Genomic DNA, 23165 nt, shown 5'->3' with positions numbered 1-23165 from the left:
TCATAGAGTCAGACACGACTGAGCGACTAACACAGAGCTGTTACCTGCATCGAATGCTACGGGTAAGGGCAAGAAAGATGAGGGCTCTTTCAGTGAGGACCTAAAAATAACTGATGACTTAGAGAGGCAGTCAGTTACTCATTATTCAATACATTGATGTGATTACTAGGTACTACATTCTTAACCCCTGATTTGATGTGGTACAGGTAAGAATCAACTGAATATAAGGGAGTTTAATTCAAGATGGATGGTTCTGGAAGAAAAGTGAACTTGGAGGAGAAGCTCAGTATAGTTTTTACTATCTAATTAACAGAAAGTATGAGTCTTTTTTTTTTTTTTGCAGAAAATCACTGTAGCTAAGCACTAAGTTGAATGGTAGTGTGACAATACTGTAGAAAAGCAGAACAAAATTCTTCATGGACTGTGTTTAAATCAGAGAAGACAGACCACGGTGTTCGTGAACATCAATAAAGCTTTATAACAAAACAATTCATGACCATGTCTGGATTAATATTGTAATAATTACACACTTTTTACATTATGAAAATAAGTCATAAATAGTGTAAAAATAATTACGAAGATCAACTTCTCACAAACTAGGAACCCTGAAAACAAGTTAAAAAAGCAAATAAAAACAAATTAGAAACTGAACACAAGGCAGTTATCTCCAGGCTGCAAATCAAAAACCATTCATGTCTTTTGATTCAGTAATCTCAGCTGGAGAAATGATAGTGAAATGAAACAAGAAATCAAACAGGGAGAATTCAATCTTTCAATTATTTATACTATCAAGAAAAACAGGTTTGTGCCATATTTACAGTGGTAAGACACAACACATTCTTAGAATAATCAATTACATGAGACTGGCCCACAAAACATTAAGAAAAATATGCAGTGTAATGCTTGCCAAAATATTTTTTTTTTTGCATTTTCTCTCATTTTGAATTTACGTGATTTTTTTGGCAATATAAAAATAGCTGCACATAGAGATGAACTTTAAAATGTAAAAAATACAAATAAAAATATATTTTCTAAAGGAAAATCAGATACATACATCTTTTAAAAATGTTATTAAATTGCATGAAACATTTACAACAGTATAAAGAATATTCACATAAATGTCAATAATATGTAAGACATTCTTTTGTGAATCCAATTTATTAATATTTCTGAGATATATAAGAATATCCACTGCATTTTGAGAAATGTTGGTACTTTGTTATCTATAAATCAAATGTAATGGGTCAGGTTGAAAAAGTCTTCTTATTCCTCAAAGGACAGTTTTGTCAATAAGCAGCATAGGGTAACTTCTGCATTTAAATACATTAAAAAATGAGAAATGCCATTAAAATGTTTCAGTATTGAATTAGCAAAAACAAAATCCACTTAAAATTTAAGTTGTAAGGGTATCTCTGCTATGGCATATAGTAAATCCAGCTGATATGAAGCTGTTTCAACAAAAATGGGAAAGATTAGGGACTGAAGGTCTTTACATTCTAAAATAACTTAGCAGAATCATAACTGGTCAAGTATGTTAATTCCACTAGGAATGAATTGTTTTAACAGCCAGAATCACAGGTGACTGTTCTTAATCATTATTCTTAAGAATATAAGATTAACTTGTTGTGGTTCTGACTTTTTAGAGATAGCAAGGTTTCTGTTTTGGTAAAAATTTTAAAAGTTCATTTTTGGTAATAGTAACTATTAATATAAATTCATTATCAAGAAGTAGAGAAAAACAAGATTTCAAATATCAATATCTGCATGTTCCTATGATCATTTATTAGGAGACATAAAAATATCACCCACCTTAACAAGCATTGCCTATTTCTGGGCAAGATTATATATAATGGTCAAAAAAAGAATGAAATATTGTGTTAACTTTTTATGTTACAATAGAAACATTAAAAATAAAACTTTGGAAAATTAAGCATGTTTTCTAAGTGATAAAGATATGATACCAGTTAATTTTTCCATTAATTTGATCATGCTCATTTGATCATTTCCAAACTAGCAGAGAGGTGTATATATATATAGTAGACAAAGCATATATAGATTGAACTACTGGGTGAATCAGAGTTCTTACTGTCTCATCAGAACATCATGCACAAGGTTTAAGAACAGATCATTTTTGGTATAAATTAAAGATATTCTCATGTTTTCTATGAAATCAAATAAGAAAGAAGAACCTGTCATGACTACTTTTCATAAGGAAAATGAAAATCAGAAGAAAAATTTCAGCATATTTATGTGTCAGGTACTGTATGAATGTATGCAGATTTGTCTAATGTTGGTTTTGTCACTCAATCAAATTATATAAGCTAAAAGGTGAACGTTGATAAAGGCATATGATACACAAAATGAACATGAAATAAGAGGATCCACAATCCAAATAAACACACATCATCTAAAGGTATGCTGTTTTGCTTTCTTTTACATTAAGAAAGACTGGTCATTGAACCATAATTATAGTAAATCCATAAACTTTAAAATTAAAATCACACACTAACAGTTTAGGAATGCTATTAAACAGGGAAATGAAATTATCCATAGTAGAATTGCATTTTTCATAAAGAAAGAGAAATACATTAGCACCAACATAAATGGAAAACAATTTAAAAGCTAAAACACATACCAATTTGACATTCTTAAAAGATGCTTATCAGAAATAGAACCTGATCTTGACTTATTTCCAATGTGTCTCTCATGTATTTTTTCTTAATCTTCTATCCAATGAGAAATTAAAAGAAAGAAAACTTAAAGAAAGATATGTATCTGCCAACATATATATCAGCAGACACATTCATGAGTTCATTAGGCAATTACTTGAGGATTTTCTGCGTTGATAACAAAATGGATGATTTAAAATATTTTAATAACAAAAGCTGAAAATTATGCATGATGGTTAAGACCTAGTAATTCCATGGAACAAAGAAGAGGACCACAGTCCTTTGGTTTTCCCCAAAGAAACAAATATATTGAAAGCTTACAGCTTCCTTTAATCATGGAATAAAAATTAACTTTGTCAAATCAGTTATAGAGCAAAACCTCAATATACACATAGGATAGAACAGTATTCTAAAGGGCTGTGTTTAAAAAATATATATATTTTTTGTACGTGAAATGTTTCTCTTTTGATGCTGAGGTATTCTCTTTTGAAGCTGTGCAAGTTTTAAATAGTGATCCATCTTGATTCCTCTTTCTGCTAGAGGAATAGAAAGAAAGATAGATAGGAAGAAATATAGCCACCAGATTTTTCTCGACACTACTGTTTGTTTTCCTAAAGAGATTGTAGCTTTACCCGCTTTAGTTCATTTTTCCAAACCATTTAAGACAAATTGTTTCAGACATTGAAAAAACACCATATCCTAGCCAGCTCATACAAGAGATGGGTAGAAAATGCCCTCTTTTGTTTGAAAAATGCTAAATTGGTTTCGGAGTGTGGAATGTTACTAGAAATGTTACCAATTTGATTGATAGATTCCTTCAAACATCTTTCAATTCTCCAAAACGTAATCGGAACAAAAAGAAGGCATTTTGTATAACTGAGCATTTGGTTATATAATCTGAAAGAGATCATAAAGATCTTAGGATCCCTGTTTTACAAGCGTATCTTAACTCTTGTCACCAGAAGTCAATGGTGAGGTAATTTCCCCTCTGCTGGTGAAAACCTATACATGAAACCAGGAAATTTCCCACAAAACGGCCCGAAACGAGAAATTATATTGTCCAATGGGTTGAAAGAGTGACTGCTCATTGATGATGTTCCTCCTAACATAACCCTTCCACTAGAACAAGTCATTTCAAAACACGCTAGCAACTCTTTACTGTGCAAAGAAATGCTCAGTCTAATACAATTAGGTAACTTTTGAGCAAGTAGTTGAAAAAATACTCCTAATGGCAACTATATTTCACAGCTTTCTGAGATCTCAGATTTGGTCTGTGCATAAGATAAACATTTAGAAATATAAAAAAGATAAAAGAAATCTAAATATAGATACAACTTAGATCTAAATAGAACTACAAGAAATAGAAATGAGTTAATACTGTCAAATGTGACCAAATCTTGACTTTATCTTAACTGATAGTCACTATGTATGCTATATTCATCCTACAAAAAAAGTCAAAAAGTACTGAAAAATGGCTTAACTTTGATGCTTTACAATGACTGAACTGAAAGTGGAGCTTCTTTTATATGCTCCTCAATTGTTCAGAACAAGAGAGAAGTTAGCAAAAGCTCATCTGGACCGTTGATGTACCAAGTTGCAAGGCTTTGAAGGCAAAAAAAAAATTGTTCAAAGTAAATGTGACTAAAGCTGAAAAATAAAGTTTCCTGAATATTCCTGGGACTAAAAGAAAAAAGTATTAAAAAGAAGGGAAAATATCTTTCTTTTTCTAGAAGTTTGTAGAAAATGTTTAGCACGGGTTGGATCTTGGATGGGAGCAAGCTCTCACATCAGCTTCTGTAGACAGTGTAGGGTGAACTCTCCTACATCTTCAGGAAAGGTTGTCTCATCCACCCTCTTCCTGCGATTTGTGATTTCTTCAGCAACCCAAACTTTGGTGAGATGTACACATGCTTTGTCTTCAGGAACAGGGACTGCCATTCCAAGAACCTCCTACCCCAAAGAAGTGCTGTATGCCTCTGTCATTTTCCAAACGCACCCATTTTAACACTTGCTGGAATTTGGTTTATTAAAAAAAAAAAAAAGTCCACTATTCTGGGTGCCTGCCTTTTTGTAAACCTCTTTTCTACTTGGTCACATGAGAGAGAGCGCAGGAGGCTGAACCAATTCTCTATCTTTGTCTTCACTGCCAAGGGCAGCCCAAGGAAAACTGGTGTCAGCAACTAGCTCAGCCCCTGGACGTGTTAACCAAGGAGGCCACATGAGCCCACAATACTGGAAGCTGAAGATCTGTAGCTGGGACCGCAGCGCCCATAAAATACAAGACCATTTGTGTGTGTGCTCTCCGCCACCTTATCACTTTTTGGCAATAAGCCACGGTGTAACCCCCTTGAGATGACAAAAGAAATAAAAGCTCCGTTGTGATCAAATGACTCATCACGCAGCATGCTAGCATCTGAAGGTGCACAGCAAGCAGGCCTGGCACACAATCATGCTCTTTTAGTCAGTTTCAATGGGTGGTGTGGGTATGAAGAGCAAAGGTGAGGAGGGCTGTCATGATAAACTCTAAAATCAGTCAGTATAGTACATTTTCATAGCTTTGAGTTCATATTTGGTCACAATTTCATGTAAACTATCTCATGGTGCTTTTTGCCCATGCAATTAACAAGCCCAAGGTAAGAAAATAGCAAGAACAATTGATTTCTATCACTGGGTCCATATAAATACATATCTTCACATAAGATAAAGAGATACTGATCTATATTTTCTGCAGGCTTCTTACTGGTTCCACATCTCGCCCGATTTTAGATGTAAGGGAAGAAAAGATGGATACGTGTACTACAGCAAACAGGAGGAAGCAGCTACATGTAAACATATCTCAGGCTTGTACAATCTGCAATCCAATTTCAACTATAAATATAAAAAGTGGACCATTATATACACAACGTCATGCTCGGAAGGTTAGATTCATCACTGCAGGAAAACAAACAACAAAAAAGAGAAATATAGAGAATTAGTAGTTTAGGATAAAAATTCCCAGTTGGCTTTTATTTTAAGAAAACTGGTAGAACCCTGAATAGAAGTTGCTTTGTTTTGTTTTAATCAATGAGCCAATTGATATGTCCTATACATTACTTTTCTAAAACTCATCAAACATTTTATCCTAGGTTCAACCCACATTTTTATTTTGCTACTGAGAAGTCTGTGGGAAGTGTTTTGTCTCAGTAACTATTCTGGGAAAGCAGAAAATTAGAATTTTATCACAGACACACCATAATTAAAATACATGTTCTATGTGTGGCTTATGTAATCATCTCCAAGCATTAAAACACAAGTGCAATGGCACTGCTTATTTCCCTGACACTCAGCTCTAACACTCTACTGCCCTTGTTCTTATTTCCTTTTTCCGGCCCTGCCCTGCTGTGAAGGGCGTGCAGGACCGACCTCTGTTGTCAAGTCTTCAAGCTGTATGACAGGTTCTATTGTGATCTAAAGATCTAGAAATGTCCGGTTCCTGTTCTGGGCGGCAGCCATAATTACTAAGGTTGCCCTGGAGCTGAAGTTTTAAGTCTGAGAGAATAGAAGAACAAAAGTCTTCGAGGTATAACTTATAGAGCAGATCTTGGTGACAAACTTGACTTTTTCTCAAAGAAAAATCAGTGAGAAAAGCACAATGTCCAGAGAAGGACAATGATAAAGATCTCTCATCTCCCCATCACAATGGTGACTCATCCTCAGTCATCTTTCATTTCACTAATTAAAAATATTTGCTTTTTTCTCTCCAGTAAAAATAGATGCTATATTAAGTATGTGTAAGGGGCTGGGTACTCTGTGATCTTTAGCAATAAAGTTCACTTAGTGTTACACACATCATGCTAAGGCCAGAGAATATGTACAGGTAGTATCCTTTTCTCCACACTCCCACTCATCTCAAATTTCAAACAAATACATTTTTTGAGAAACCAATGTTTTGTAAATAGTCTCAAGAATTTTAAAGATCCTTTTTCCCCCACCAGATTTTAAAACTTAAGAAATCGGTCACCTTACTTTAGGAAGATTCTGTTGCAAGCCTGCCCTATCTGAAAAAACAAAATTTCATGAAACATTTAAAAATGTGAAGGCTATAGGTATTTTTCCTATGAAGTGGTTTATAAACTCTGGATAAAGACAGATGGTAACTTTAATAGCTTGTAAGGATTTTCTGAACCATGAGTTCTGCCTTTTACTCACTGTATGAATTGCAATGTGAATTGATACATCATTATTCTCCAAATACAGATAACTGAACTATATCTAGAAAGAAAAGAAATTTAAATAAAGATCAAACAGTTTTACATGAAAAAAATTATTATTGAGAGTAGCATAAAAACAAAAAGAAAGGAAAGGAAAGGAAAGTCGTTCAGTCGTGTCCAACTCTTTGTGACCCCATGGACTGTAGCCTACCAGGCTCCTCTGTCCATGGGATTTTCCAGGCAAGAATACTGGAGTGGATTGCCATTTCCTTCTCCAGGGGATCTTCCCGACCCAAGGATCGAACCCAGGTCTCCTGCATTGTAGACAGACACTTTACCGTCTGAGCCACCGGGGAGGGAATAAAAAAATAAAACAATAGGACTTGTTCGTTAATCACAGTGCTTTCTACTGTAGCTACAATCTGAATTTTCAGTCAAACATTTATCACTGTGTCTAGAGACTGTGTGTGTGCTCAGTCATGTCTGACTCTTTGTGACCCCATGGACTGTAGCCCACCAGGCTCCTCTGCCTGGGATTTTCCAGGCAAGAATACTGGAGCAGGTTGCCATTTCTCGACCCAGGAGACTACTAAACTTAATATTCAAAAAGGTGGTCCACTAAAACAGGACTAAGTAATCTACTGGCCTTCTTTTAATAATATCACTTCTAATAATATCACTTCTTTTAATAATATCACTTAAAAATTAATTTGATTTGACCAACACCATATTTGAGATGGCTAAATTGACCACAGAAGAAATTTTAGAACATTTCATTTTTCTAATTGTTTTTTTAATTGAAGTATTGTTGGTTTACAATGTTGTGCCAACTTCTGCTGTTATAGCAAAGTGACTCAATTTTACCCATGCATACACTTTTTAAAAAATATTCTTTTCCATTATGGCTTATCCCAGGAGATTGTTCTATATCCCAGGAGAATACAGTTCTTGTGTTATATAGTAGGACCTTGTTTATCCATTCTAAATTGAATAGTTTGCCCCTACCAACCCCATCTAATTGTTTTCTTTCTCTCTTTTTGGTGCAGGAAGATGTTGGGAGAGGATGATCACAATGGTTTGCATTTGATTGTGTTGGGGAATGCGGTAAGCAATACTGAAGCTTTATCACTGAGTTATTCTCTTTTTTACCATTTAAAAACTTTATTGAAGTCTAATTGATTTAAATGTTGTATATATTCTTTATACAAAGAGAGGCTAGATTTAGGAGAGCGTTAATCTTATATAGTATATAATCTGTGGAAAAATAAGTACCTAAAAGGGAAATTTCTGATTTTCTGAGCAACTCACATTAGCTCATAAAATGGTCTGCCCATTTTATGAACCAACAAGATGATAAATCCTTTGCTTGTTGCCATTATTTTTATGCCTCACAAAAGGGACATGGTTTAGAAGAGGCTGAAAATGACATGAACCCAAGTTCTGAGTAGTATCAGAGGCTGAATAAGGTAGGCCTTTCACATCTCCCTCCATGTAAAGTGTTTGGATGACTGGATTAAAAAATCATGACAGGATCAGATTACAGGGCCAAGGTTAAACAGCAGATGGTAATTCCAGCTCAGGATGGTATTAAAAATTCTGAGAACAGGGGTTATGGCGATTAAAGGATAGTTTTCTCAGGTGAAGACTATGATGACAGGCTCATCTTCCCAAGAACCAGTTGACCTCCAAAGTGAGGGAGCTAGTGGTCTGACAGGCTGAAAGTGGAGTATGGGAAGCTACTGAATAAATGACTGGGAGAGAAGGGGTTTCTTTCCCTGGCCAAGGGGGTGTGAAAGTAGTTAAGCAAGAGAGGGAGTTTCACAGGATCTACACCAACAGAGTTGATGAGATGAGAGGTAAATAAGAGTCCTGTCTCTCCGTGTCTCTCTGCCGTCCTACAGTTTTGCCTGTGAAGCCTGCCAGTCAAAAACGCCTGAAAAATGATAAACAACAAGGTTCTACAGTATAGCACAGGGAATCATATTCAATATTTTGCAAAGGGAAAGAATATGAAAAAGAATATGTGAATAACTGAATCATTGCTGTACAGAGGAATGAACACAATATTATACACTAAATTAACTATACTTCAATACATTTTTTAAAAAATGACTGAATAAGCCACAAGTGTTAGAGGAAAAAATTCAAAATGATAAAAGTGCATGTATACTTCCCTCTGGTCCCAAATAGGAAAAGGAGTACATCAAGGCTATATATTGTCACCCTGCTTATTTAACTTATATGCAGAGTACATCATGAGAAACGCTGGACTGGAAGAAGCACAAGCTGGAATCAAGATTGTCGGGAGAAATATCAATAACCTCAAACATGCAGATGACATCACCCTTATGGCAGAAAGCGAAGAGGAACTGAAAAGCCTCTTGATGAAAGTGAAAGAGGAGAGTGAAAAAGGTGGCTTAAAGCTCAACATTCAGAAAATGAAGATCATGGCAGCTGGTCCCATCACTTCATGGGGAATAGATGGGGAAACAGTGGAAACAGTGTCAGACTTTATTTTGGGGGGCTCCAAAATCACTGCAGATGGTGACTGCAGCCATGAAATTAAAAGACGCTTACTCCTTGGAAGGAAATTTATGAGCAACCTAGATAGCAAATTCAAAAGCAGAGACATTACTTTGCCAACAAAGGGCCGTCTAGTCAAGGCTATGGTTTTTCCAGTAGTCATGTATGGATGTGAGAGTTGGAATGTGAAGAAGGCTGAGAGCCAAAGAATTGATGCTTTTGAACTGTGGTGTTGGAGAAGACTCTTGAGAGTCCCTTGGACTGCAAGGAAATCCAACCAGTCCATTCTAAAGGAGATCAGCCCTGGGATTTCTTTGGAAGGAATGATGCTAAAGCTGAAACTCCAGTACTCTGGCCACCTCATGTGAAAAGTTGACTCATTGGAAAAGACTCTGATGCTGGGAGGGATTGGGGGCAGGAGGAGAAGGGGATGATAGAGGATGAGATGGTTGGATGGCATCACTGACTCGATGGACGTGAGACTGAGTGAACCCCAGGAGTTGATGATGGACAGGGAGGCCTGGCGTGCTGCGATTTGTGGGGTCACAAAGAGTCAGACATGACTGAATGACTGAACTGAACTGAACTGATACTTCCCTCAGCTCATTTTCACATCAGTGGAATTCCTTTAACCTTAGGTAGCATACGCACAGTGCTTTATGCTGAGGTTTACACCGTTACAGTGTAAAGGTTTGGTATTCTCTGAACAGCACAGCACACAGATCTCTTCCCTCCTCAAAGTTCTGCCACTGCTTTCCACTGTCTACTTCTAGTTCTGTCACATACTAGGTCTGTGCCCTTGGAAGTTACTTAACTTTTCTGAATTTCATTTCCCTCATCAGCATCACTGAGGTTACTAACACTCTGTGCCGTTTGCCCAGTTGTGCCACCAGGCTCCTCTCTCCATGGGATTTCCCCAGCAAGAATACTGGAGCCAGGTGCCATTTTCTCCTCCAGGGGATCTTCCTGACCCAAGGATGGAACCTGCATCTCCTGCCAATGTTGACAGGTGGATTCTTTGCCACTGAGTCACGTGGAAAGCCCAGTGATATCCTATAGGATTATGATGAGGATTAAATAAAATGATGTCACCTATACGAAAGGGCTTATCACACAGCCTTTGTACACAGGTTCTCTATGAAGAATAAGTTCCCTTCTCTACTGAATACACACACACAGTGACTATGGGTAGCCACATGTAGAGTCTAGAGCAAACTGCTATCATAAAGTATATCAACTTAAATATAACCATATTCTCCTAAATAAATCAAGGCATCTTTGAAGATAAAATCATTCTTACATTTTCTGCTTTCTCAGCTTTGTGACTAATATTGATCGACAGGGTTCTACCATGTATTTGCATATTTTATCTAAGTAATTGAGTATACATAGAAAAGGAATCACAATTAAGAATAATTTTAAACCATAGGAGGAAAAGGAACTTGGCACAAGCAAACCATTGTCAAGATGCACTGCCCCTTTCCATTTTGAAGAAAAGATTAAATAGGGAGAGGTCTAAATTACAGTGTTTGCTAGGTACTATTTTCACTTATCCATTTAGAAATAAGTCAGTAGTAAACACCATCAAAATGTATTCCAAAGATGGAATCTTTTGCTTTTTAATACCCATATACAATTCCAGGAACGTCAAATTAAAAAAAAAAAATCTGTTCTAAATGGAAAGGGCTAGGCCAGGTAAAGAGAAAGGGAGAGTGTTTCTTTTAGAAATAACTCCAGAATGCCTACCTTTTGCCAACAGCCAGGCATGGGTAATCCATCTGGCCCCTATTTTAAAAAGAAGAATAAAAATTCCTCAGCTTCCACAAAAGTGATCATACTTCATAATTAATAGTCTCTGAGACTTAAAAATGGATTTATAGCTGTTAGGTGGCTTTAGTCATAGGCATCTTTTATCCACCCCGAATAGACTACCTAACACTAGTTAAAATGAAGAAAATTCAAATGTTTTCCAAAGTGAGTACACATTTTGCAAATAAATAAAATATAAAAATATTTATCCTTAACGTTGAACAATGATGTGTAAAACCTAGTGGTCTACTTAATTATATCTTTAGATAATAAATCTATACTATTTCTCTTAATTTCATTAAAATGCATTTTATAATTATCTTTATTCAATAAATGAAAATAACTTCTCTTCCTGATCACTATGTTTTATGGCTAAATGCATAATAATGATGAGTAATCAGTTATGAACCATTTCTATCTGAAGTTTATAGCTCTTCACATGGTGTATTTTTCAACTTTTCTAGATTGAAAGCAGAAAAAATAGAACATTGAATTGATTGGATTAAAAGATAAGTAGTGTCTATATCCTTATAGTAAAATGTTATCCAAAGTCTTTGTCAATTTTTTAGTTGAAATTCTTCAGAAGCCAATTAACAAGACCTGAATAAACAAAAGATTCTTAAATTGTTGCAAAATTTATTTTCACTTAAGGTGTAAGCACTCTTCAGATACAAATGATATAAATAAGGCAAGAAGAACTGACATACTATGAAACATGCTTGTGTTTTCTCCCAGCAAAATGATTGTAAAATATTATTTATTGTCAATATCAAGCAAACAAAATAAAAGACTGGGCACATCATATTGAAATCTTCTAACTGTAATTATTGACTGAATAAAAATTTCTTCTATTATGCAATCTCTTAAAAGACTTGAGAAGCATAAATTTATCTTTAAAGAATCATGCTTAGTACTTAAGAATAATATAAGAACATGCAAACCAAATATAACCATCAACACAATTGTAAAATTTTCCTTTACACCTCAGAAAGTCAGAATATACTTTTTAATTGTTAAAAAAAAAAAAACACCTTAAAATGACTTTATATTTGGGAAAAAATCGGTAATGCCAGATTGGTACAAGGAGAAGGATCACCCAGTAGAATTTTAGATTTTAGTGTAGGAAGGATTTTGAGTTCATGCCAAATGGAGGTAGGGAAGATCTTTCTACTTTAGGAAAGTGAGTTTCAAAAGGAGAGGCCATTAAATTGAAAAGGTTATGTGGCAAAGAAGAAGATATGGGCTACAGACTATTATCACATTTAGAAGCTTCAAGAAGTTTGGTTTTCGTCTCTATGGTCTCTTAACATCATTCCCTCAAACTGGTTAAATCTTGACCACAGAAGCTTAACTTTGTAGGTTTGGCCTTATTTACAGCCTGACAGAAATTTAGTGGAAGTGGCAAAAATGCCTTTATTTCTTTTAGAGAAAAAAAGCTAACTTTAGGGGAAAAACCCAAAGTTACAGCCTAGCTGTACCTTTACTTTTTTTTAAATGTACTTTTAACATCATCTTGAAATAGTTACGGGATAAATTGACATTCCCCAGAACACAGACATGGCGGCCATGTCAGCTGTGAGAACAATGTCAGGAGGTTAGTTCGCAGTCACCGACTGAAACACATGCTTGCTCCCTTCACTCTGCAGAGTCACTGAAGGAGCTATTCATGCACATGCGCGTGGTGTGTTTACATGGAAAGCTTGCTCTGGCAGTACCACTTTACACTGAGAGGGACGAATACGTAATAAACAAGGGAATGGCATGCAGGGTGGTAGGAAAGAGAAATACTGTACCAATTGGCAAGGGGCATCCAGCCCATCCAGGCCAGGCTGGCCTGGCTCCCCTTTTTCCCCCTTAACGCCACGGAATCCCTGTTTGTAAAGATTAACTCATAACGTTACTAAACAGAAGAAATCACTTGAGAACAAATCCTGCTAAAGAAATAACCACGGTAACAAAAGACTGGGAGAGGAGCAACTCTGAAGGGAAAGGTAACAGCCAGCAAAGTTGGACAAAAGAAAACAGATCTTGATGTGGTCTTATAACCAGGGCTTGTCTGGGCACCTGCACCTGCTCTGGGGAGCGGGAGGGAAGAGTCCCGGTTCCTCCTCTGATCCTGCATTCACTCCCTGGATGCACACCAATCCTTGATTGCTGAGAAACCCAAGAAGAGCTGGTGGCCAGAGGCAAGGGGTGGCACACACCAGGAAAACCCGAGGGACTTTACAGTCTATGTTAAAAGACCCCAATCAGGAGAGTGGATACATGTATGTGTATGGGTGGGTCCCTTTGCTGTCCACCTGGAAGTATCACAGCATTGTTAATCGGCTATGCTCCCATAACAAAATAAAATGCTTTTTGTTTTTTGAAAAAAGACCCAATCAGAACTGCACTGGTACGGCCCCTGCAGCTTGCTCCTCTCCCAGCTCAGCCTCCACATGGGACACCTGGAGACGGTTGACAAGTCAGACATACCAACGGGCACGGTGCATCTAATCCAGGAGCACCCTGTTCTCCTTTCTCCCCTTTAGGCCCCTTTTTGCCTTTCTTTCCCTTTTCCCCCTGTGGATACAAGGGTTTAAATAAAAGACAGTTTTTATTTGGGGTGGGGGGAAGTAATGGTGATTCAAAAGATGGTTTAGCCAGTGAAAGTCTGGAAGGGCATTTACCACCGTTTTCTGGTTTAGATAAGGCATGACGTTATGAAACACCAGACTTTTAGCGTGGCGGTGGATTCTGGGGAGTGAAATACAAGATTTCATTAAAAAGACTCAGCAAGATGAAAGAACTCAAAAGCTGACACATCAGAAAGGAGGATCAGTGCTGACTTAGACCCAATGCCAGGGTCCTTGTGAATGAGGTGTTCCCACCACCGCTCCAGTGAAGATGGCAGATACCAAGTGTATTGAAGTCAGCCGGTGGCAGGGCAAGTTGACAGGAATAATGGAAACTTTCACAGCCAATTTGCAGTACCTACCAACTTCCCCACCACCCCCCCCAGTCCTATAAGAGATGAGAGCTATATGAACCAGGGGAAAGGGAAAAAATATTAACAGCTTGTATCTTTTTGAAATGTATCCAACTTTCTGACATCATTTTTTGTAGCTCTCATTTAAACATAGTGTGTTAAAAAGATACTTCTTTCTTTTAACATTCTTTTTAAGGAAACTAAAAACAAATACTTCCCTTATTGAGTCAGGTAAATAAATTTTAAAAGTGCTAAGATTTCTTAGCAATGTCAGTTGGAGAAACAGACTTATTTAAAACTTATTAAAAACCAAGAGATGTTTTTTAATTCACACTTATTGATGTCATGCCAGGTATCCACAATGGTAAATGGGTTTCCAGCTTACTCACAAGATAACAAAAGCAAAAAAAAAAAAAGTTTTGTTCCAGAGGGGAAAAGCAGTTTGGATTCAGTTGAGCTAATATTAAAAATGAGGTAGGCAGGATAATTACATAGTGGGAATGTAGCCATGGGAATTAGTATTTAGGAATCAAGGTAAAGGCTGTGGAAGTCTGCATGGATCACAGGGATGGAGGAATTAAGAAAAGGAGGCAAAAGGAGGCGAAGGAAGGAATGTACCTCAGCTGTTTCATATTAACATAAATATCTCTGCATATTTATAGACAAGAAGCTGGTGCAGTGCAGAATACAAAATACTATGCAATACATATTTAAATGAGTGTATTCATTCCGCAATCAGGATGACAGATACAGTAAATCTGAATAATTTCAGAAGCAAAACAGCATCAATATTCAAAGACATATACATAACAGATACAGATGAGATATGCATTCAAATTAATGCATTCATTCTGACTGTGTGAGTGAAACTCCACATTGATCTCCTGTGTGCCAAAAAGATTGCATCAGAAGGCTCAGAATCAAAACCAGTCGGGTTTCTCTAATATCAGAGAAAGAGAAATTCTGTGTGGTTTAGTTGATCACAATCAAAAACAAAGACTCGAGATGCCAGGGTGAAATGAAATGAAAGCAGGTGTGATAGGAAGTACGATGGGAGGAGCTTTGGGCGTAAATTGCTCACTCATGCAAGATGAATCAACACTCTTCTTCAGCAAATAACATCAGTTCTGTGACATAATATTGATTTAGACTTATTTGGGAGGCAGTGGACTCCTCTTCACATAGGTGTGACTGACACCAGGTGTGCTGGGTGTTATTAATTTAGGACTCCATCCCTTCTTTGATTAATCAACTCAGATTAATCATTCAATGAAAAAGCATTGTCTTATGAATGCTGACTTTAACAGGCTCAGGGAATCATTTTTTAACAATATTTTAGTGACCCTCAAGCTTTATGGAAAACAGATACTATTGTAGAGAATAATGTGTCAGTGTTATTATTAATCAGCATAGTTTTGCAACTATGTCTTTGTGGGTATGAATATATAGGGGCTCTTGCTAATTTTTATCTCTGCTGTCAAAGAATGATATACATAAAGTGCTCACATTTGGATCTAATTTCCTAAGTATGAAACTTCTAATAATGGAATCTGAAGTACAGAAATACTTTTGTATTGAGTGATTAACATTATTCTGAGGATTAAATTTGTAGCTTTAGGTTTTCACAAGTTATAATACTGGTAATTTCTTCTTTGTTTAAAAGATCATTAGAATGAATATCTTCATAATGCTAACATTATTTTGAGTGGATAAAGTTTTAGACTCATACAATCCATTAGGTAAGTATAAAATAAATGCCTATAATCTTGAAGGCACACACACACCTTGGGCCCAAAGCTTTTACCTCAAAACATGTATATTTTATAGTTACAATTTACAGTTCAGAATAAAAGAACTTTTTTATGCCTCAGTTTCCTTGCCTATGAAATGGGGACAATGATAACACCAGCCTTAGGGGTTTTTTTTGAAGATTAAGACTCTCATATGTAAAGCTCTAGGAAAAACACAAAAACACATCAATAAATGTGATGATATTGACAATGATGATGGTGATGTTTTATATAACCACTCACATGCGCTTTCCTAGTAGTGGGAAGCTCAGTATTGTTTAAGGCCCAAAGAATACACAGAAGGCTTAATATCCTTTTTGGGGCAACTCTCGTTTGGCCTTGCTTTTTAACATCTATGAACTTCACTGTTAAAGAGAATTTATAGGGTTTTGAAAATAGTGTATTAAGTAGAGCATAAATCAATCTGAGAACTGTGTGTGTGTGTGTTCATTCAGTCATGTCCTACTCTTTGCGACCCCATGGACTGTAGCCTGACAGGCTCCTCTGTCCAGGGTATTTTCCAGGCAAGAATACTGGAGTGAGTTGCTATTTCTTCCTCCAGGGGATCTTCCTGACCCAGGGATCGAACCTGTCTCCCCAGCATCTCCTGCCAATACTGGAAGGCTGATTCTTTACCACTGAGCCACCTGGGAAGCCCAATCTGAGAAAGAGAATTGGTTTAAATTTGAACTGTGAAAGTACAATTTCAGCCACTTTAAGATTTTCATTATTCTATAGAGGTTTCTTTTTTTCCCCCTCTTCTTCATCTGTGTCATATATATATATATATGTATAACTATTCCTCAAAGAACAAAAAGTGGTTTAAAATAGCCATAATCCAAACTTTGTTTCCAGACATAAAACCATTTTGCCTGATATTGGCTCCTTATCTATCTTGAGATAGAACCTAAAAACCAATCTCATAAAATACTCTAATATCTTCATTTAAAATGTCTGCAGTGTTTGAAGGCAATAAGTCCTGGTCCCTGTGTACTGGTCTCAGAAACAATGCTTGTCATCCATTTTCCAATTTAAAAAATCAAGATACAGGACATATCCTGTCTCTACAGGGAATGTTGTGGAGATAAATGAGGTGCTGGCTTTACAGGCTTAGGTGAGCTCTGCCAGAAGACTGTTGTAGATTTGTGCTATTTAATATTATTAATGTAATAAATGCCTGCCCCTCATTTTTGACACCTCCTGGAAACTTCAGTTTTTCAACTAATTGGTGTCAGGTAGCCCAAAAAATTGTAGCCTGGTTTTCTGGGGATTATAATTCTTTTCCTCTACACTAATAGTGCCCTTATTTCTTTCAGTGTAGCCTTCTTTATTTCTCTGTGAAGACCTGGTTTATTAGATCAGACATGTGTGTTTTTGGAGCACAGGATGGAGAAAGATGAGATGTATGAGAGAATCACACAGCTTGAACAGCAAAGCAGACAGAAGCAGAAAAATCAAACAGGCACATGCTAGGTTGGAGAGGTCACCTTTTCCCCCTTTTCTCCCAGGTCACCCTTCTCGCCTCGTGGACCAGGGAAACCCTACAGGATAAAAAGCAAACCAAAAAGATCTATTGATGTAACTGTGGCAAAACCATACTGAAAGAAACACGATTTAATGTTTCTGAACACAAGTATAAAGAAACATGGCATGGCCCCAAATCTCAAAACTTAGATGGGTAAAGTAGTACTTGGAAATAACAGTTTCCTAACATCTGAAGTATCTATAAACAAAGGGTTTCTTGCTGCTTCTCCAAAGAAATACACAGCGGGGAGAATATTAGGACCCTAGTTCGAATCCTGGCAAGTTCTTGGATTTGTGTGCCTGTGGGCAAATCACTCGCTTCAGTATTTTAGTACTTTGACCATAAAATGAGGTTAATATTTACTACACAACTGCCAATGTGAGCATTAAACTTGAAGACGTATATAAAGTACCAGAATGATGTCTGTACACAACAGGTGCCTGATACACAATTACTACTATCACTTTTGCTACTGCTGTTGTTCACATGATACAGGACGAGCAGTAAACACTTTAAGAGGGATTGACTTTAACATTATTTTTAGAGAATTATGTTACTATAAGATATATAGGGACTTGAATGCTAAAAAGAAAAATACTGTATAACAGCTTTAAAAATAAACATATCATTTCCCTAAGGGTAGCACGTAAAAGACGTTTCAATTTTATGCATATTTTAAAATAAGTGGTTCAGCCACAGATGTTGAGTGTCTCTCATTTGGGAAAGTATTTTGGAGTATATCAACTGTCAGTTATTAATTTTATGCCAAAATAATTATGGTCTTTGCCTCCATGGCTATCTCATGCAGACACTAGTCACAGATTTCATATTGCTGTCTACATGCAAAGCAATATATGCCTATGCGTAACTATGTGCACAGAAAAAAATTAGAACTATTCTTGCTGTGATTGACGATGGAGACCATCAGCATCTATTATAATGGGGAGATGTTTATTGTATGTTTTACTTACATCAAGACCAGGCTCTCCATCTTTCCCCTGCCAAAGAACCATAGTAGCTACATTAGTGTTCCTAAGTTTCATGAATAGGTTATTGTTCTATTTAAGGCTGCCCGGACATGCAACACGAGTATTAAAACAACTAATTCAGAAAAGTGAAAAAATCCTCTATTAATTAGTAATGCAAATTTCTTTCACTAAATCAAGTGAACTGATTGTTAATGTTGCAATTAAGGGTCATGAACATGTTTTATTATGTATCAGGTTAAATAGTGTGATATTTTGCTGAAGATTAATTCTTGGTATCCAAGTTATTTATCTAGGAGTAAGTCAAAAGCAAAAATACTGTTTAGTTGATTTAAAAACACACAAGCACTAATAGAAGATGCAAATCATAACTACTTTACTTTCACAGCTTAATAAATTATAAGTGAGCAAAGAATATGAAAACTGTTTGTTAAATACAGCTTTAATTTGTCTAGATGTGCACCTTGTCTATAAATATTGAGGGTGTGAAGCTCACAATTTAAGAACTGTTTGTAGATGAATGGTCCCCTATCCATTCACCCGTGTGGAGCAGATTTTCTGGGCAATGACCAGGGTCACACAATAGATCCACCCAAAAGTTGCTGAGAAGATGCTTGATTCCATCAGTTAGATTTTGAAATCTATTTCAAAATCAGCATCTCTTTTAGCACTTAAATAATCATGGCTGACGCTTTTATTTCAGTTTATAAAAACTAGAATGTTCAAGGTATGTGGAAGCTACACAGTGGTTAAAAACCTTGAGATGTAAGTATGTGCTTCTACTGAAGTCCTGTCTTACCCCATTGCATCATTCACAATTTTCCTAAAAAGAATATTCTGAAGCAGACCCCAGGCCCTCAATTTGAAGTGGGGGTAATTGAGAATTTCAGAAGATAGAACACTATCAACATTCTCTGTTCTGAAGATCACTTGTCATCACAGTGATTTAGAAAGGTCAGAAACAGCAAACTTGTTGTAAATATCAATTTAGAAATAACTTTTATTAGCAAGAACAGTTTTTGTAAGTTATCTATGAGAATGGATAAAGTCTGAAGAGAGTTGTTTTAAATAAAGCTTCCACACCCACTTCTGGTACAATGACCTCCCAAGGAAGGGCCAATTATGGGTCCAGTCAAATGGCCCCAAATCCTGCTTTCAGCTTAGCCCTGTCCATCTCATGGACAACCTCTGATCCTCTCAGTCTTGTGAAGCACGTGGATGAGTGTACCTGAGTGTGAGAACATGGCACAAATATGACCTGTGAAACACACGGTTACACTGGTGTTGAAGAGAATTAATGGGTTGCTCTTTGCTCCTCTAATGGGATTAGTCTGCCCATGAGCGAAGAGTTAACTGCGCCAATAACAGATCGCGTCTGCTTGCGGGAAACATCGCGAGACACAGAACTCACGGGCAGACCATATGGCCCTCGGGGTCCCGGCTCTCCCGTAGCTCCTTTTTCACCCTATAATAAAAGATGAGAGTTCCAATCATACACAAAGGTCTATATTCATACAATTCCTCTAATGCTTTGTGTCTAAAGCCTCTATTTGAAGCATCATTCTATCAAAATTCTAAAAAGTCAGACTCTTCCAGGGTTGCTGCCAGTGATACAGCAAAAGAAAATCTTAGTGCATTTTACAGAATCAGCTTTGAAAGGGCTGTAGGTCAGACTGACGCTGTCCAACCGTGCAAAAGGACTTGCCTATCTAGTGTGCTGTGCTTTGGCATTCATGTGAAATGTTTCAGTTCAGTTCAGTCGCTCAGTCGAGTCCGACTCTTTGCGACCCCATGAATTGCAGCACGCCAGGCCTCTGTGTCCATCACCATCTCCCGGAGTTCACTCAGTCTCACGTCCATCGAGTCCGTGATGCCATCCAGCCGTCTCATCCTCTGTTGTCCCCTTCTCCTCCTGCCCCCAATCCCTCCCAGCATCAGAGTCTTTTCCAGTGAGTCAACTCTTCGCATGAGGTGGCCAAAGTACTGGAGTTTCAGCTTTAGCATCATTCCTTCCAAAGAAATCCCAGGGCTGATCTCCTTCAGAATGGACTGGTTGGATCTCCTTGCAGTCCAAGGGACTCTCAAGAGTCTTCTCCAGCATCACAATTCAAAAGCATCAATTTCGGTGCTCAGTCTTCTTCACAGTCCAACTCTCACATCCATACATGACCACAGGAAAAACCATAGCCTTGACTAGATGGAACTTAGTCAGCAAAGTAATGTCTCTGCTTTTGAATATGCTATCTAGGTTGGTCATAACTTTCCTTCCAAGGAGTAAGTGTCTTTTAATTTCATGGCTGCAGTCACCATCTGCAGTGATTTTGGAGCCCCCCAAAATAAAGTCTGACACTGTTTCCACTGTTTCCCCATCTATTTCCCATGAAGTGATGGGACCGGATGCCATGATCTTCATTTTCTGAATGTTGAGCTTTAAGCCAACTTTTTCACTCTCCACTTTCACTTTCATCAAGAGGCTTTTTAGTTCCTCTTCACTTTCTGCCATAAGGGTGGTGTCATCTGCATATCTGAGGTTATTGATATTTTTCCCGGCCATCTTGATCCCAGCTTGTGTTTCTTCCAGCCCAGCGTTTCTCATGATGTACTCTGCATATAAGTTAAATAAGCAGCGTGACAATACACAGCCTTGACGTACTCCTTTTCCTGTTTGAAACCAGTCTGAAATGTTTATTCATTACTAATTATTTTAAGTTACTACTCTTTCAAAAATGTAAGGATAAAATGTTTTTTTTTTCTCCTACCGAATGTCTCCTCTTCCGCAAGCCTTTCCTCCTTTGCTCCCCTCCCCTCCATCCTACTTGAGTTGTATTTTACTTGAGAGTGCTCATATACCGGGAGACATACCCATGTTATAAATTGTCTATTCTCTGCTGAGTCCCTCCTTAGAATATGTACATCATGGTATCTGGATCCTGGCTTTGTTCCCTACTGCATGCCCACAGCTTAAATAGTGTCTGGCACATCAGTAAATATTTGTAGAATTAATGAATCAAGTCAAATCAATACAGTCGTGCACGTTTTGCTTCCTTTATGAAAAAGAAGGTTTAAAAACCTTTATGCCCTCTCTTCAATGCTTGATAATGTAGGAATTTACCGCCTTCATCGCTCTCTCCTTGTACCTATTGAAGGAGAATAGTTTGCCTTGGCTTAGACAATAATCTGAACACTTATAAAAAATAAGTGCAATTGGAGGTGGTCCCAGGAATATGATATAATTGTGATAATAAATAAGTGTTCTGCATTTCAAGTAGTATTTTCTTCTGCTGCCATCTCCAAAGTTTGACTGTCCATGTCTAGTATGAAAACTTCAGGAGGAATGGTGATGTTTATATGAGGGCCAAACAGAAAATGTTACCTTCTTTTATCACTACCCTTGAGGAAGTTTAAAGGTGCTAAATGTTTTTCAAGGGTGAAATGACAAGTTCAGCTGATAACTGTGCATACAGATCCAAGGATTATTCTGTGTTTCTCTACTCTTTAGATTCCCATGGGGGCAAATTTCAACTCACTGTTAACAATCTTCTTTAAATTTAGGAGTTGTTGGTGCTAATTAACACTGTCACTTAGAGGCACATATAGTATCAGGAGATTACTGGGAATAAATACAATAAAATCTTGTTGAACTTTTACTGATTATTACTTCATGTTTATTACTGAAAGAACAGGAGTTGCATTCAGTAAAGTAGCCAGGCTTTGAAATGAAACAGATTTAAATTTGAATGCCAGTTCTGGCACTTACTGGTCGTGTGGCCTTAAGTAGCTTTCTTAACCTTTCTGTGTCTGTTTCATTGGCTGTAAAATCAGAAGAACACATATTCTGCAATAATTTTTCTAAAGATTAAATGTTATTATAAAATATGAAATATATTTTGCCAAATAATATGTCCATAAATAGTAACTATCATTGTTATTGTACAGTTAAAGGTCTTGTTTTTAATAAGGCTTGGCAACCCAAAGAGTACTTATTCAAAATAAGTGCTGCCATCTGGCAGTGTTATTTATGATTTTTTTACAAGGTAGTGGTGCTGTGATGATGTGGGTATGTGTGTGTGTGTGTGTGTGTGTGTGTGTGTATGAGGTGGGAGGTGGGGATTTAGAAGGAGAATTCACATAACTTGGAGCCTAACTTGAAAAAACTCAATGGATTAGAGTAGATCTAGTTTGAAATAGCCATAGATTATTAAGATATACCTAGTCCATCCTTCCTCCTCTGATTAAATACCTCAGCTTTATTGTTTTTAAAATTAATACACCGTGACTGATTTGAATTAAGCTGTCATGAAGCATTTGTCTATGGAAAACTCTGTTATAGAACTGTCCATCCCAAATAATTACTTTAAGCTAATAATGACAATTGCATCCCCCTCGCCAGTGACTGTTTCAGAAATGGACATATGACCCAATTCTGGTCAATGAGGTGTCAGGGGAAGTCACTGGGAAGCTTGGGCAGAGGTTTCCTTGATGCTAAGGAAGATAAAGGAGAAGAGGGTCCCTATGTTTCTTCTCTACTGATTCCTCTCCAGAGGGTAAGTCTGGAACCACTGTAACCAGCTTGCCTGTGGTCAAAAGGCAAAGCCAGCTCATGGAAAGGGCACAGAAGCAAAGACTAGACTTCCTCCTTTGAATATTTTGCTAAATAAAAGTATCAATTTCTTTACTGTTTAAAGCCATTTTGAGTTGGGATTCA

The 23165-nt window shown here is 37.0% G+C and overlaps 1 protein-coding gene across 1 annotated transcript in view; it reads right to left on the bottom strand.

The window, feature by feature from the left end:
• The window catches only part of LOC108636206 (collagen alpha-1(XXV) chain-like), a 45067-nt gene continuing 22356 nt past the window's right edge, over positions 455-23165 (bottom strand). Inside the window, exons 10-15 of the mRNA XM_018049231.1 lie at positions 19872-19925; positions 18446-18472; positions 17437-17490; positions 12985-13062; positions 11129-11167; positions 455-5600 (exon numbers count right to left, since the gene is read on the bottom strand). Coding sequence (XP_017904720.1) covers positions 5598-5600; positions 11129-11167; positions 12985-13062; positions 17437-17490; positions 18446-18472; positions 19872-19925 — 255 coding nt within the window. The 3' untranslated portion in view covers positions 455-5597. The remainder of the gene's footprint in view (positions 5601-11128; positions 11168-12984; positions 13063-17436; positions 17491-18445; positions 18473-19871; positions 19926-23165) is intronic.

Source organism: Capra hircus, chromosome 6 (assembly GCF_001704415.2).
Source record: "Capra hircus breed San Clemente chromosome 6, ASM170441v1, whole genome shotgun sequence".
Classification (NCBI taxonomy): Eukaryota; Metazoa; Chordata; class Mammalia; order Artiodactyla; family Bovidae; genus Capra; species Capra hircus.
Note: the sequence above shows the minus strand (reverse complement) of the source record. Positions and strands in the feature narration are given on the sequence as shown.